Source organism: Fusarium coffeatum, assembly GCF_003316985.1.
Source record: "Fusarium coffeatum strain FIESC_28 chromosome Unknown BRIP53273_contig_173, whole genome shotgun sequence".
In the NCBI taxonomy this organism is placed as follows: Eukaryota; Fungi; Ascomycota; class Sordariomycetes; order Hypocreales; family Nectriaceae; genus Fusarium; species Fusarium coffeatum.
In genome coordinates this window covers 43,977-59,762 of record NW_022157966.1, presented here as the reverse complement: position 1 = coordinate 59,762, position 15,786 = coordinate 43,977, and the positions used below count along the sequence as shown (strand labels likewise).

General features: G+C 48.7%; 8 protein-coding genes across 8 annotated transcripts; 6 read left to right on the top strand and 2 right to left on the bottom strand.

Moving 5' to 3' along the window:
• Positions 1–45: 45 nt before the first annotated feature.
• On the top strand, positions 46–1,472 carry FIESC28_07694 (uncharacterized protein; the record flags this gene model as incomplete). The annotated part of the gene is made up of 2 exons (XM_031161834.1): positions 46–845; positions 893–1,472. 2 exons carry the CDS (start codon positions 46–48, stop codon positions 1,470–1,472), a joined length of 1,380 nt encoding a protein of 459 aa, XP_031014093.1.
• A 923-nt stretch (positions 1,473–2,395) lies between these two features.
• FIESC28_07693 (uncharacterized protein) lies at positions 2,396–3,983 on the top strand (the record flags this gene model as incomplete). Its single annotated transcript, XM_031161833.1, has 2 exons — positions 2,396–2,495; positions 2,542–3,983. 2 exons carry the CDS (start codon positions 2,396–2,398, stop codon positions 3,981–3,983), a joined length of 1,542 nt encoding a protein of 513 aa, XP_031014092.1.
• Positions 3,984–4,415: 432 nt separating this feature from the next.
• On the top strand, positions 4,416–4,770 carry FIESC28_07692 (uncharacterized protein; the record flags this gene model as incomplete). Its single annotated transcript, XM_031161832.1, has 2 exons — positions 4,416–4,572; positions 4,625–4,770. 2 exons carry the CDS (start codon positions 4,416–4,418, stop codon positions 4,768–4,770), a joined length of 303 nt encoding a protein of 100 aa, XP_031014091.1.
• A 363-nt stretch (positions 4,771–5,133) lies between these two features.
• FIESC28_07691 (uncharacterized protein) lies at positions 5,134–5,991 on the top strand (the record flags this gene model as incomplete). Its single annotated transcript, XM_031161831.1, has 1 exon — positions 5,134–5,991. One exon carries the CDS (start codon positions 5,134–5,136, stop codon positions 5,989–5,991), a length of 858 nt encoding a protein of 285 aa, XP_031014090.1.
• Positions 5,992–6,119: 128 nt separating this feature from the next.
• FIESC28_07690 (uncharacterized protein) lies at positions 6,120–6,519 on the bottom strand (the record flags this gene model as incomplete). The annotated part of the gene is made up of 2 exons (XM_031161830.1): positions 6,120–6,406; positions 6,462–6,519. 2 exons carry the CDS (start codon positions 6,517–6,519, stop codon positions 6,120–6,122), a joined length of 345 nt encoding a protein of 114 aa, XP_031014089.1.
• A 369-nt stretch (positions 6,520–6,888) lies between these two features.
• Positions 6,889–7,968, bottom strand: FIESC28_07689 (uncharacterized protein; the record flags this gene model as incomplete). Its single annotated transcript, XM_031161829.1, has 1 exon — positions 6,889–7,968. One exon carries the CDS (start codon positions 7,966–7,968, stop codon positions 6,889–6,891), a length of 1,080 nt encoding a protein of 359 aa, XP_031014088.1.
• An 879-nt stretch (positions 7,969–8,847) lies between these two features.
• FIESC28_07688 (uncharacterized protein) lies at positions 8,848–10,014 on the top strand (the record flags this gene model as incomplete). The annotated part of the gene is made up of 1 exon (XM_031161828.1): positions 8,848–10,014. The coding sequence occupies one exon, from the start codon at positions 8,848–8,850 to the stop codon at positions 10,012–10,014; it is 1,167 nt and encodes a 388-aa protein (XP_031014087.1).
• Positions 10,015–14,029: 4,015 nt separating this feature from the next.
• FIESC28_07687 (uncharacterized protein) lies at positions 14,030–14,836 on the top strand (the record flags this gene model as incomplete). Its single annotated transcript, XM_031161827.1, has 10 exons — positions 14,030–14,041; positions 14,096–14,110; positions 14,242–14,286; positions 14,343–14,363; positions 14,410–14,430; positions 14,507–14,548; positions 14,600–14,620; positions 14,681–14,701; positions 14,758–14,775; positions 14,828–14,836. 10 exons carry the CDS (start codon positions 14,030–14,032, stop codon positions 14,834–14,836), a joined length of 225 nt encoding a protein of 74 aa, XP_031014086.1.
• Between the last annotated feature and the right edge of the window lie 950 nt (positions 14,837–15,786).

The following is a 15,786-nucleotide window of genomic DNA, read 5'->3' as shown; positions in this document are numbered from 1 at the left end:
CGTTGGATACCATTATTCACCTCGTCTGCTGAGGATAGAAACAAAATGTCAAGCAACGAAGACGGACGTTCCAACGCCGGATATCTCACCTCATCGCCTGAACTAGATGACCATTGCTACCAGATTGCCAAGTGCCAGCAGCCAGATAGTCTGGGAACCAATCGAAACATTGTCGATTCTTCCTACGGTGTGCAGTCCTCTGCTACCCGTGTGTTTTCCAGTCTTCTACCAGCATATACCATGCCAAACCCTGCTTGTGAGGCGACTTCAGATGGAGAATTCATCAACATCCTGCCTAACAAAGCATTTATACCGAAGAGAGAAGCCGAGGATCAGAATAACGCCAATCCCTCACAGCAGGGAGCAAACCTACAACGATTCAGCTTCTTTTCCTCTGCGTTGGAGTCCACTATCTATGCTGCCGAGCTTAGTGGCCTAAATCTTCCTGGAGGAACTGTCCAGGACCTTTTCAGCTCCCTGGATGAAGAAAACAATGGAGTATGGTGGCTCAATATGAATAATCCTACTGGGGAAGAAGTCCAGACCATCTCCAATGCCTTCGGCATACACCCCTTGACCACTGAGGATATCATCACTCAGGAAACCCGCGAAAAGATTGAACTTTTTCCTTCCTACTATTTCTCCTGCTTCAGATCCTTCAGAAGCGTGGACCAACCCGCTAGAACCGACTACATACCTTTCAATATGTACGTTGTGGTCTTCCGTGAGGGTACTCTCAGTTTCAGTTTTGCCCCGGACGCTCATGCAAGCCGAGTGCGGACTCGAATCTCCAACTTGAAGGAGTATGAGTTTCCAAGCAGTGATTGGATCTGCTATGCTTTGATGTAAGCTTTATTTATCCAGAAGCTTTAGTATATTGACCAGCCTCCAGTAACGATATTGTGGATTCTTTTGCGCCCGTTGTTTCTAAACTCGAATGCGAGGCAGAGGCACTTGAAGAACAACGGTTTATTGCTCGACCTGATGACAATTGGAGATTCCTCCAGAGAATTAGTATAGCACGAAAGAATACCACGAGCCTTATGCGTCTCCTGGGTGGAAAGGCAGATGTCTTACGCGGCTTTACGAAACGATGCACCGAAAACTACAAAGTCACACCCCGTATGGACATTGCCCTCTATCTTGGTGATATACAAGATCATGTTGTGACCATGACGAACAGCCTGGTCCATGTCGAGCAAATGCTCTCGCGATCACATAGCAACTATCTGACTCAACTGTCGATCAACAGGATCGCTCAAGGTAATCGGGTCAACCAGTTTCTGACCCGTGTTACTGTTTTGGCCACCGTGCTAGTACCTCTAGTGGTGGTTACTGTACTCTTCGGAATGAACATCTCGATCCCGTGGAAAGGTGGAACCAAATTGAATGCCTGGTTCGGGATTGTGGGTGGTATCATTGCCTTTGCTCTTGCCTGTATACTTGTTGCAAGGAAGAGAAGGTACATCTAGATGCTGTTTATGCTTCTGTCAAGTTATGTGTATTTATTTTGTAGTAATACTTAATAATGTAGATAAACCAGCAAAGAGCCAAATTGCAAATTGCCAGTATTGCTACCCGGGGTTTGCTTGTGGTGTTGCCTGTACCTCAGCCGTAGCTTCACTCGACCCAGTAGGGTGGCTTTTTCATAGCGTTAGAATTGCATAACATAACTCTAGTGCATAACTCTGCAGATTCCAACATTATGCAGTTATGCAAAATACAAGATTACGAGTCGAAATCAGCTCTTCACATGCACGCTCGGTCTCTTGTTTTGCAAGGTTCGTCATCGCACGTCGATCAAAGCTGATCCTTGTGTCAATCGTCAACAATCGATACCATTGAACTGAGACAAGCTTTGCCGGGACTAATTCAATGGCCATACCCGGATTCCAGCTCGCGGGGAAAACAGGAAAATACAACGCCAGATATGCATCCTGTCAATATCTTTCCTTATTCGCTGTAGATGCATGAATAGTTTCACTAGCTTAAACCCACCATCCAAGCGCTGAGACCATAAACTCAATGGCCAATCTTGCACCACTGACGTTCTTGCATGTCTTATCTCTGTCGGACAGCTCTGTTCCCGTCTGAGGCAAGGCTAGCTGGAGCTCCCAAAACAGCGTAGTTGATCGACAGCGGGGCCTTAGAGTTGCCTAGCGCCCGCAGTGTCCCGCTCGATTGGTTCGGATGGCTCAGGTTGTCTTTCAGCTGTGACCTCTTCACTTGGCGATCGAAGAGAGATCGGTACTCTGTGCCTCGTAAGTAATTACTGCATTATGATGTATGCAGACGGATGCATTCGTCTCTGGATGGTATAAAAACACCTGTGATATCCCCAAAATAGTTCTTGTCATTCAACACATCTCATACAATTATTACCTCAATACACATCATGTCAGGTCTCAGCCAAGAAGTCAACTGGTCTACGTTGACCCAGGCCCTCTCAGAGGACCAAGTCCTAGTCCCAGGAACCGAAGCTTACTCTAAAGCCAGTAGGTATCATTCCCCTATTCCTAATACTACCACTGACAGAACCAGTCTTCGTTGGTAACTTGAACTACCGCAACATCAACCCTGCCGTCGTGGTCAAGGCCCGCTCTGTGCAAGATGTCCAATCCGCTGTCTGCTTCGCCAACCAGAACAGCGTCAAACTCACAGTTAAAGTCGGTGGACATGGTTTCATGGCATACTCTCTCAACGAAGGCGGCATGGTCCTTGATATGAGTGCCATGAACGGCTGTCAGATCAACAACGACGCGAGGACTATCACGACGGAAGGTGGACTTCTGTCTAGTGATGTTCACGACAAGCTCCAGGATAATCGCGATGTTGCCATCACTGGACTATGTGGAAGTGTCGGCTTCAGTGGATTTACCCTCGGCGGTGGTATCAGCCCTCTCTCAAGAAGCTACGGTCTCGGCTGTGATAGTGTTCTTGAGATGACTGTCGTCACTGCTGAAGGTGATGTTGTTACCGTCTCCAAGGACGATCGAGATGAGAAGAAGCGCGATCTCTTCTGGGCTTTGTGTGGTGGCGGCGGTGGTAACTTCGGTGTCACCGTCTCCATGACCTCGAAGATGCACAAGTTGAGAGATGAAGCTGGTAAGATTGTTTCTGGTGAGCTCATCTGGAACCTACCTCAGCAGCAGCAAGCCTTTGATGAGGCTATGAAGGTTCTCAACTCGGGCAACTGTCCTGCTGAGCTCACTGCCAATGGTGTTTGGTCTCATGGGAAGAACAAGCAGTTCACTGCCGGTCTGAAGATTATCTACAATGGCAACATGGATGAAGCCCAAGAGGCTCTCAAGTCTATCTTGGCGCACGAGCCTGTTGAGAATACTCTTGAAGAGATGAACTGGACCGATGTCAGCGAGAGCGACGAGGGCTGGGCCGCGGACAGCGAGGTCTACCTCCATGTCGCATCCTTCATTTTGCCTGAAGGTGCCATCACACCCGAGCTCACTTCCACAGTCAACGGCCTCATGAGTGAAGCTGCGACAGCCGTCGGCATCACTGATGAGGACAAGCGCAACTCACCCAAGTGCAGCTTCAAGTGGCTACATATCGGCGCTCAAACCTCCGAGATCCCCTCTACAGACACAGCCTTCTACTGGCGCGATGGGCACTACGTTGCAAGCATGAAAGTTCAATGGACAGACGTCTCCAAGCGCGAGTCAATCTTGAACTTCATCGCCAAGTGTCAAGACCAGCTTCTTCCGTTCGCCATCGAGAAGAAGGCTGCTTACGTAAACTATATCGATGGTGCGGTTAGCAATTGGGAGCAGGCGTACTATGGCGAGAACTACGCTCGTCTTCAGAAGGTGAAGACGGAGTGGGATTCCAAGAACTTCTTTAGTAACGATCAGTCTATCAAGCCGATTGAGAAGACGGCTGCGAGAAAGACCGTGGTCGGAGTTTGCAAGATGGCGCGGGGCACTCAGGTTGGACAGAAGACTACGGCAGTGCCAGTCGCTGTCTAAGCTCAGCCTATCGTAAAGATATTGCAATGTAAATAATTCGAATCTCGTCTCATTAATGATATATCTGCGATTACCTATTTCTGTGAATTGGTCGCTTTTTGATGCCATAATTGGGAGTTGTCTATTCACCTGTCTTCGTTTCGGTTCGGCTTGTTTCATACTGTGTTTATTTGCCAGGAATAAAACTGATTGTCGTAACTTTGTCCACTAAAAGATAAGTGGCTGCAGATGCCCAGCTTTTCCAAGTACCTAAGCCAATAAAGTAAGAGCGCGTAGTGGAGGGCTAGTCAGATCCCAAGACAGTCTCAGAGCGTGGGGTATGATGATTGGCTAAGACATATAGCTGTGGGTAGCCCAACATTCACCTACGATTCAGATCATACCTCTCTAACTCACCAAACACTTTACCTCAATCATAACTTTATCGCAACCATGGGCTTCGCCGAATCCGCCAGATCTTGGAAGCTCATTGACAATCACATCCTCCGAGCCGAGTGTCCCAATCGTGCTGGTGAATGGATCGAAAGCGACCTTGACCTGGACACATGCCTCGGCAATGAAAACGGTGCGTTCCAGTGGGGTGGAAAAGGTGAGTTCTGCGACGCTGAAATAGCAATAATCTACTGATAGTGATATAATAGACTTTTCGGGGAAGGCGGGCGAGATAAAGCTTGATGGGGTTTTTCTGACGGCGTGGCTGCCTGCGAGGGATGGTCAGATGAAGGGTGAGTATGTCATTCTTGATAATCGCATTAGTAACGATGATGGCAAGCTACACTTTGCTTAGTGAAGAGCATATTTTGTACTCTTAGCACTACTTGGACTTGTCTCTTTGAATAGACTTGAGTTTATTGTGAGAATAAATAAGAAGACCAGTATACCGTAGCTTGCTGAGTAATGCGTTCGGGAAAGGCACCAGTCCTAAATTCCGTTCAATTATAGCCGTCCAGAGAGATATCGTCAAGTCCCACGACAACGTCTGCCACGGCTTACTCAGATCAGTGCTTACACACTTATTAGCCCACCAACGACAACACCTTTACGGTGACATTTCGGAGACAATTGAAGTATAATAATTGATTCAATCTCATGCCCATTATGCAGCTGACCAGAAAGTCACTTATACAGATCGATAATCCAATCCATCATCATGAATGCACCAGAATCCAACAACCCATATATCCCGAAAAAGGCTCTGGAACCTACTCCAGCCCTCTATGGCCAGCTCGTAGGAGACGGCATGGAACAGCTCGCTGCTGCTTCGATCTCCTGCATCGACCTACCGTCATCAGAGGTTGTCTTCCACGACGTTGGTTGTGGTCTGGGCGCAGCGACTGCAGCTGTTGTATCCGCCTCCACTGACAGCAAGGTTAAGATCATAGGCAGTGATATCAATGACAACGTCCTTAATCTTTATCGTCAGGAGATCGCGAAGAATAATTGGCCTGCTGAAGCCGTGAAGGCGGACGCCACAGCTCTGGAATTCCCGGATGAGAGGTTCACTCATGCCATCGGTAACGCTCTGTTATTCGTTCTTCCGAACGATGGCATCGACGCCGTGAAGGAAATTCACCGCACCCTCAAACCAGACGGTGTCGCGATCTTCAATTCATGGGCTTACACCCCAACCCTTCCCGCGATCATAGCCGCATGCGAAAAGACTCGTCCAGCAGGGACACCTCTTCCACGCCAAGGACTCGAGAAGTGGGAAAACGGTAACTTTCTTCGCGATGTCATTATCCAAGGCGGCTTCTCATTTCAGAATGTTCAGATGGAAAAGAGGGATGTTTTTGTCACGGTTGGTGAGCTGAAGCATTTCGCGACAATGCTGTGGAGTTTCATTGGTGGAACTTCGAGTATGGGGTGGTTGGAGTCTGATGAGGAGAATTGGGATGTTGCTGTTGATGCTGTTGTTGAGGCTCTGCAGAAGAGCGAAGGATTCAAAAGTCTTGGGGATGGTAAGAATGTGGTTATGTTCAAGGCGAACATCGCAGTTGCGACCAAATAGTGGAACGCTCATTAACATCCCCTGCCCGATATGGTCGAGTAACTCAATTTATATCACACAGTCAGCAAGGTCTCTTCAATTCAATCATTATAATTCATATTAACGCTCGTCGAGTCATCATAACATCATTAAGCCTTATCCGCAGATCGATCCTTAGTAAAACCACCAGTATCAGCGCGGATCTCCTCCTTGCCCTGGGTACCACCACGACCACCGGGCTTTCCAGTAACGGAGTTAGGGATGTCGTGTCCAGTAGCGCTCATGACCTCTCCGATGCCTGACTCTCGGCCTTCGTTCTCGTTGAGAGCGTTGTCGGCTGCGTTGGCGAGGTTTGTAGCGCCAAGACCGTCGTCGTTCTTTTGGGATGGGTGGGGCTTGGAGGGGATTGTGTTCATCTTTCCAGCATCACCGGGGACTGAAGAGTATTAGTAATTGATCAGAATAGACAGTATAGGTGAGAGGGGACGTACTGGATGTGCCATCCTTGGCCATATCGAAGAGGTCGCCGCCTTGCTTAGCACCGGACATGATGATTGATAGTAGTTGATTTGGGTATGTAGGGTTGAATAGATTGTTGTATGATGAAGAAAGAGAGCTATGAAAAAGTCTGGAAGAACTGTATTTATGTTCGTCATTCTATCAAGGTTCGAATGATGTCATGTGTCTTCAATGTTGGAGGGCTTGGTAGTGACGTCAAAAATCTCCATCACTGACGCATTGATATTGGAGAATCCACTTATCGCGATCGTGATGCCAAGAGAATCAATTGCAAAAACTATCTATCTATAATAAAAAGAGCGATCTATACAAATGAAATAAAAAGCAAAATCTAGTGGTTGACTGGTCGTGTTCGTCTTGTCTTGTCTTGTTGTGTTGTTGTCCCCGTGGGTATTGGTATTAACCCGACCGAGCCAAAAGCTTCTCAAGCTCATCCTTCCACAGCTCCGCATTAATATAACTATCATGACCAGTAGTCTCATTACTCGCAGGCAGAATAACAGCCTTGCCGTATCCAGGCTTCATATCCTGCAAAACATCATCCTCCAAAAACGTGAGCTCAGGTGGGTTCATCCAGTCATCAGCGGTATTCACAGCCGTAAGCGGAACACGGATCTTCTTCAGTCCATCCTTAGGATTATAAGTCACTGACGCGTTCCAAGCGTACATTTGATCATTCGCGTCGTACTCTTCCAGTCTTGGAATGTAAGCTTCATCGACGAATTTGTCCATTGCTGCGCGGGTGGGAAAGTTGCGCTGGTAGTATGCTGGCGATGAAAGCATGGTGAGTTGGATCATCAGCGAACCGCCAAGACCCCCCACAGGCTGGCTGGTGTAGTTTCCGGCTTCGTATGCTGGATCGAGGGTGATGATCTCGGTGATGAATTTTCGGAAGAGACGGTTGTGGCCGGCGATTTCGACAGGTGATGAGGCGATTGGCATCAAGGCGTCGGAAAAGCCGGGATATTCAGCGCCTTGCATCCAGATGTGCATTCCTCCCATTGAAACTCCGAGAGTCAATCTTGTGCGATTAAGTCCAAAGTGCTCAGTAAACAGCTGATGGTCGGCGCGAACCATATCAGAGTACTGATACTTAGGAAATGCAGCCTTCAAACCAGTGTTGCTTGGTTTACTCGAGTTTCCATGGCCGATACCATCGCGCATGATGATAAAATACTTCTCAGAATCAAGAAGCTGACCCTTGTTGAAGAGCACAGCCGCGAACTCATCGCTGAAAAATTGTTCGCTGGATAGGGTTGTAGAGTGGAGGATAACGACTGCATTGTTGGACCCATCCTCGTTAACTTTGAGCTTGCCGAGGGTTTGATAGTGGATTTCGAGGTCGGGAAGGGTTTCGCCGGAGTCAAATTTGAAGTTCTCGATGTTGAAGAATCCATGCTTGGGCTCAGGCCAGGATGATTTGGCTGTTATGAGAGGGAGGAAGGTAAGAGACAAGGTGATCTTGGGTAGGAACTTCATCTTTGCGATTGTTCAGTATGCTTGAGAGTAGGTAGTTGTTGCAGTGTAGTGATGAGATTGATTGCTGTGTAGTTATTTTGTCTTTTGGGAGATTTCCTCTTGACTTATACACATTTTTCAAATCATTACTTCGAGAGCATTTCCTGTTTACTCATGGTGAGGCTCATCTCTGTTGAATTCGGAGTCGCATTTCGAAGCGATTGGTCCAACACCATTGGCAGCATGCAACTGGCTCACCAAGTTAAGCGAGTGCGATGTGGGGCAAGCTAGCGAGATCAGAGGCCAATGACGATTCTTCTCGCATTCTAGAAGCGGTATTTGGTGGACCCATGTCAACTCGAAGTCCGTAGGGCTGTAGGGTCAGCTCCAACGGTCTTGATGCAATGCGCCGCAATTTGCTTACGAGGACAAGTAGGCTTAGATTTATGGTTAAATCAATGACGATTATATCTATTCTTATTCGCTCTATAGGACCGGAGTTAAGCACTTTTTCTAACGAACAAGATTGATCATATTTGTGATGGGTAGGCTTAACATAATCGGAATATGTCATCAAACTAAGGACCACGGCTCAAGCATAGCGTGTCCCATCGAACGCCGAGGATAAAAAAACAAAAATTGGCCACACGTATTTTTGGTCTGAAACTGTAGTATTTACGACTCTAGGTTCCAAGCTGGAGTTGATCTTCAATGATGTGAAATCAGGAGGCAGTGCAGCCGGAGTCTGAAAAGAATCTTGATTCACCGTCTTACTGGCATGCTGACATGCATGACTCATGCAAATCGTGACTCATAATTGGCTGGTTCAAAAGAGAATCCTCAAATTTGTCAATCCCGAACAACATTCACATCGTCAAATACACGATCAATACCGCGACTATGTGTATGCACGACCACCAAGAGAGCGCGGGTTCAAACTCGTCGCCCAAAGAGGTGGAACCATTCCCTTGGCACATCGGAGTATTCGATGCGCACAACCACATCGGCGAACGCGTTCACTCAATAACAGATTTACCAACCATGAAATCCCGAAATTTGGCAATCATGGCGACGAGAACACAAGATCAGCCTTTAATCGAAGCAATTGTCAAGGAGCATGGTGTCAAAGGCCCAGAGTGCTTTTCGCAAGACAAAACGACTGTCGTTGCAGGCTATGGAAGACATCCATGGTTCTCGCATCAACTCTACGATGATAGTGTCGAGAATCCTACCTACGTAGCATCTGATGATATCGAAGAAGAGAAAGGAAGACACTATAAAGCTGTTCTTTCACCACCCCCCAAAAACCCAGCTTGGTGGAACCAGGAGCCCGTGCCAATCGCTCTTTCAACCTTCATCGCGGAGACGAGGACACGACTTCTGCAAGATCCATTCGCTATGGTCGGTGAGATCGGTCTTGACAAACCTTTCAGACTACCAATGCACTGGCCCGACCGAAGACCAGAAAGAGATCCCGCACGTACAGATGGCGGACGCGAAAGGAGACCACTAAGTCAACATCGCATCACCATTCCTCATCAAAAAGCTGTATTTACGGCGCATCTCAAACTTGCCGGTGAACTTGGAAGACCTGTCAGTGTACACGGTGTACAAGTTCATGGTATTCTATACGATGCTTTGACAGAGTGCTGGAAAGGCCATGAAGTCAAGGGCCGTCGGTCAAGGGATAAAGAAAAGAAAGCAAACCCCAACACAGAGGACGAGGGTATTCCAAAGCCCTATCCTCCGAGAATCTGTCTTCACTCATTTAGCGGCAAGTCAGACGCCGTGAAACAATATCTCAAGCCATCCATCCCAGCCAAGATCTTCTTTTCCTTCTCCAAAGCAAACAATCTGTCATTTGGAGCGACGGAAAAAACGGAAGATGCGGTGAAAGCAGTGCCTGATAATCGGATCCTGGTTGAGAGTGATCTACACACTGCTGGAGAGAGGATGGATAGTGAGCTGGAGGAGATGTATCGTGCGATATGTGATGTCAAGGGATGGAACTTGGAGCAGGGTGTTAAGCAAATAGCAGACAACTACAAGGAATTTGTTCTCGGATAGATAGCCGGCGAGTTGTTAGTTGTAGGATACAGCCAGCACAGAATGAGGCTTTATCATGAATTGCACCTTTCAAGCACCATGACTCCGTAAAAAGCTTTTGTGTTCGTCAGGGTGTCAGAGGAATTGACTGATGGAACCATAAGAGACGAAATAAATTAGTCACCTTATGCCAGCCTCAGACTAGTATTTAGGCTACTTGATTTCTGCGACCTAAGCCTTAGAGGGCAATTCTTCTGAAGCGCAGATAGACTTGAAACTGGTGGGGGATACAACGGTCTTGTCAGGGTATGCTACAGAGACCACACTGCAAGCATAAGCCATTTACGCCCGCGATGCACTACATTGAAAGCTCTATGTAGATCAAGAAACTCACGATTTTAGGCCCCATCCAAAGATAGAATCGTCTCTGCTAACACTGGCCTTTTCTGCCTTTCGATCAGTGATTCGTTGCCCTTCGTAGTTTACTCACCCCGCACTTCCTCTCGACTGGCGACGCGGCTCCTTCTCTCCAACCATTGCGATGCGCCCGTACCGCGTCTTGGGCAACAGGCTCGGCGTCCTCCCCCCAACGGCTTTGCCCTACCTTGACGCGCCTCAGTTCCTTCCATCGAACCGTTTCAACGCGGTCTCAACGCGCCGTTTACCATACGACTACGACCGGCGCTCCCGGAATAAAACGTCAATCTGGATGCGCTTCTCTACTTCGACAGACTTCTCTTTGTGTCACAAAAGCTCAGACATATATTTCACTTCTTAGCCAAGTGATGTACTCGTGATTCTGGAGATTGTCGACAAGAGGCGCCAGTAGCCGAGGTACTGTCCAGTGCGCACCTTCCTTTCTGATGGGATCGATGTCACAAGCCTCGTGTTCTTGCCATTAATAAGAAGTTATGTCATAATTGAGGGGTTATGAAGACGTGATCGCGCTCCTTCTCCCGTCTCCAGTGGTGTACGCGGCGGTTACCTTCCGATGGCAGTGCTGGCCACTCATTCAACAGCACCCACCCGCTGCCTGAGGTCCATCAACTCAGACAAAACAACAACGCGTCTCGCAGTCCCAGCCGTCTCCGCTTCCATCTTTCAACTGCGTCCATTTCACCTTGTCAGCCGCCATACTATCGACCACTGACCGTCTGCTTTCACTTGTCTACTTTTTCTTTCACCTCGTGCCTGGAACCTCCCAGTTCGAGTCTTACCGTGTATCCAAGCACACAAGCATGGCCATGTCACTGACGCGTTCCTTTGTGACCTGCAGCAATACGCAGAGCTGAGCCCCATATCCAGTCACTTATGAGACAAACTTTTTGAGACAGCTAACAAGGTCATGGACTCTGATGATACTGACGAGTCCCTGCTGGAAAGTCCCTTTGAGGTCGTCCATGCAGTCGACGCAGACCCAAGACGCTGAGAACGAACGCAAGACCCCATCCCAGAAGACCGAGAATCCCCCGTCCCGAAGCGAAGTTATAAGCAGAGCAGATATGATGAGGACAAGTTGAAGACACTGCAGTACGACCCGAACACGGCGACTGCCTCAAGACATCCTTTTGTCATCGACAAAGGACTTTGACTGGTTGAGCTTCCAAGCCACCGTCATCGAACAAGACATGAGAACGCGAAGATGGACGAAACGAGACGAGACGAGACGAGACGAGTTGAGAACAAGAAGTTGGAACAGGAGGAAGCGGTACAAGGAGCAAGGATGGAGATGGAGAATGGACATGGGTTATGAGGAATCGCCGGTCCCTGCTATGCTTTCGAGCTAGGAGTTGCTGTGCATTGTATTCCAACTGACGGTCTCTGCTGTGCCTTCGGGTCAGGAGTTGCTGCGCAGGTTATTAGAAACTGACGGTCTCTGTCGTACCTTCGGGTATGCGGTTGCTGAGCAGGTTATTGAAAATGTCAGGAGCTGCTGTGCCATCTGGGCCGGAGTTGCTGTGCATAAATTACTGGAGTGGGATGAGATAAGAAGAGAGGACATAGGATGAGAAGACAAGGGATGAGGTGACATGGGATGGGGGGAAGAATGAACAGGCACTGTGACCTACCTACGGCTCGGTGACCTAGTTGAACAACCAGATGTGGCCTACCTACGGCACGTTTGCGATTGTCACCGGAACACTGTGCCACCTGTGCCAGAGCTACCGAGCGTTACCTCATTGGGATGGGACGAGATGACATGAGATGAGGGGAAGAATGAACAGTCACTACGACCTACCTACGGCGTGGATGTGCTTGTTGCCGGAACACTGTGCTACCTACGCCAGAGTTACCGTGCGTTACTTTATTCAGATGAGATGCGATGAGTGGAAGGGTGAACAATGAACAGCCAACGCGACCTACCCAGAGACGGTTGAGCTTGTTGCAAGGGGGGAAGGGCGACGAAGTCGGACTCTCACAACCTCCACGTGGTGTCGCCCGGGGACCTGGTCTATTAGACTACAGGCAATGTGAGCGACGCACATAACGGTGTATTGTATCGTTTCAAAGTCCCTGGGCTCGGTGAGAATCCTTCGCTAACGCCTCTTCCAGTCTGTCTTGACATCGCCTACCCCATCTCCTCCACTGCTTCGATACCCTCCTCGCACCTTGTGTTTAACCGCCTCGACTACCGCTTTCAGATATCGCGGATCTCAACGGTACAGCCGCACCAGCGTCCCTGACGGCTCAACTTGGTTGTCCTACCGCCGCATCGATTTCCCAACAATCACCTCATCCTCGTCTCCCGAGTGATTCAGGCCTGGCCGGCTTGACTCACTCCCCCGACAATGACGACATCACTTCTTCAGATACCCCCTACTCTCAGTATGACCTCGACACAAGAGGTATCGGGTTACCTCAACCTCTCCCCTGCGTCTTGACGATCTTCGTCGAAGGTCGCGGCAACTAACCGCACCTTTGATAGGCCCTTCGCAGCCCACGCGCCCCCAGCAGCGGCTGGCGTGATTGGACCCCGAGCCTTCCAAGACGAAAATGGGTCAGCTGGATAAGGCAGCTTGTTGTGAAGGAATGGTTGATTACGAGCCCGGGAGATGAGCATCAAAATTACATTCCTCCGCAACGTTTACTACTCCAGGAACATATTGTGACAAGCTTTAAGTAGTCTCGCTCCGTAGACAGAATACAGAGTTGTCCTTCACAGAAGACAAATTTGCAATATCATAACTTCGATGCCGAGACCATTCATTAGGTGATCATCTGCCGCCTCCAAACTATATGATCGGAATGATCTTGACCGAAACCCTTTCGGATACTTCCTTAATGACTTGGTTATAAATACGACCATCACCAAGATCTCTCCAATCTTTTTCTGTATTGCTCTACCCTCGTCTTCTTCCCTTGTCAAATCAGGGCAGAGACGCCATTGTGAGATTTAGTGTTGGACTGCTGTATACCCAGGTTCAACCTCAATTCTTGAGGTGGTCGACTGCTGTTAGTTTAACGGCAAGATGTCCAATCATCGGATCCTGCCTTGTCCCAAATGTTTCTCAGACTCGCTCGGCCGGCGACATCATCTCTTTGCGTAGAATGGTGGAGGCTCCACATCTTCCAATCGGCCATGGGCAGATGTGGGCGTGGTGCCTTCCAATGGAGATGTTGGCGGCGCTCTCTCGGGGAAATCGCACCTGCCTTGACCAGGGACAACGCCCAACTACTAGGTGAAATCTTACCCGCAGAGAATTCTTCTCCTTTCTTCATCCCATCACAAAGAAAGTGAGTGTTACCCAACAGCAATGCGTTTGAAGATTGTTTTGCTAACTTCTTACCTACAGCTCTCGCGTTTCTGCAGTGAGTCTTTATCCTACCGTTCTCTAGAATGCCAGACAGCTGACCTGTTCTTGTAGCAAAGCCCAAACCACTGTTCCCGTACGTGCAGCACAACTGGTGCTACCAGGAAGATTGCTGACGTTGCTTGTTTCTTGTCTTAGAACTTTTCTTCACACAAACAGTAAGTCTCTTTCATCATCTGTACGCTTTCAGAACTAACATGACAGTAGAACAAACAACCACCACCATGCCCGCCCGCGTAAGTTCCCCAATTCTGCAGTACCTTGATGACGATAACTAATCTCTGATTCAGACTCCCAACAACAATGTTAGTCGCTCCCCTCCTCCTTCAACTCTCTGCCACCTCGATCAGCCCAGTAAATCGTCGTCATCGTCACCATTGACGCACTCGAGAAAATGAAGGTTTTGGGATGTGCCTGAGGCTTATACAAACCACAGGACCAGCAGAATGGCCAGGCCGCCCCCCCTGCGGGCTCTGCGGCGGTAATCTACCTACCCCTGGAATCAATGATACCATATCCATACTGACATGGCAATAGGAGTCACAACAGCAGCTGGCCGTGAGTATCTCTCCCATACAATATGACCCACACTAATGCGACCCAGGACCTTCGCCAGCAGGACCTGGTAAGGCATACCCTGCTACCGTTGTCCATGCAGGTTGTCAAACTCGACATTCAATGTATACTTACTGTGTGAAAAGATGCACGACGCCGTGATTCGGCACGCACAGCGCCAGCTCGACGTAAGTACATGCCTTCAAACTGTTCTCAACACTTCTAACATTTCACCATAGAAGCTCATCATGGCAATCGCTGTGAGTCAACCGACAATAACCACCTCCATGGGACATCAACTGACCATTCTTTGTTTGCAGTTGTGGGCATGGATCGACGAGGTACGTACAACCATCTCTACCCCTTTGTGTCTTCTTATACTAACTAAGTCATCCAGCGACGCGGCGCCAACAATGTAAGTATTACCTACCCCTCTCATCAAACAGCAGTTCACTAACATATTTCAGGCCGAGTAAACCGAGGAAGAGAAGAAGGAGGATGAGAACAAGCCCAAGAAGGAGAAGACGAAAGAATGGGCCAACAAATTTTTTTTATAAATACAAAACTTCTTCGTGCTGAGCAACAACCAAGTCCCACTTCATGAAGAACTACAGTGATATAGTGCATTTTACTCTGGCCTCGTTACTGACCTCACTCGCAGGTAGCCAAATGTTCGGGAGAATCTGTCAACAATCGATAGGAGGAGCCTACTCACCTTGCCTGTCTCCGGGCGCTTGAATATGCGGGACTAGGGCAATGACTGCCGACCTGAGGACAGGCACAAACGAACATGATCGACGGCGCTCTGGAACCGATCGACGCGAGCGAGGAGTTCACCATTTCTGAAGACTAGCATACCGAGGCAGCAATTACCTCCACATCTCAGCCCGCTGGTATCAATCCGAGCCAGGCTATCCTATATGACGTCAACGCCACCACTATCAATCTCCCCACCGGGTCACCGTCTGGAAACACTAAGATAAACCAACAACAGAACCTCTCTGGGAACATTGAAACGAAACAACAACAACAACAACAACTTGATGGGAACAGTCGACCGTCATCAGAAGCCCCAGCCGGAGGGCCGCAATCTGGTGATGTCGTAAAGGGTTCCCACCGCTCTTTTGGGGGATCAGCAAGGGGGATTCCCTGGCAAATCAGCTTCAAACGATACTGGAACATCACGGCGGCAACGATCGAAGCAGACGTTCGGCTTGGCCAATTTCGACATTGATGAGAAAGTCACCAGAAATCTTGCCGACGCATAGGTCGGCTTGGGGACTCGAAGTTGTCAGTTTCGTAAGACCGCAACCATAGGAACGGACGCAAATACCCGTTCTGCTGAGCCGATTACAAGGCCGCAAGTGGTGTTGTACACCATCTGGAAAGGGGGTATTGCTCAAATGCATCCCTAGACCGAAAGACA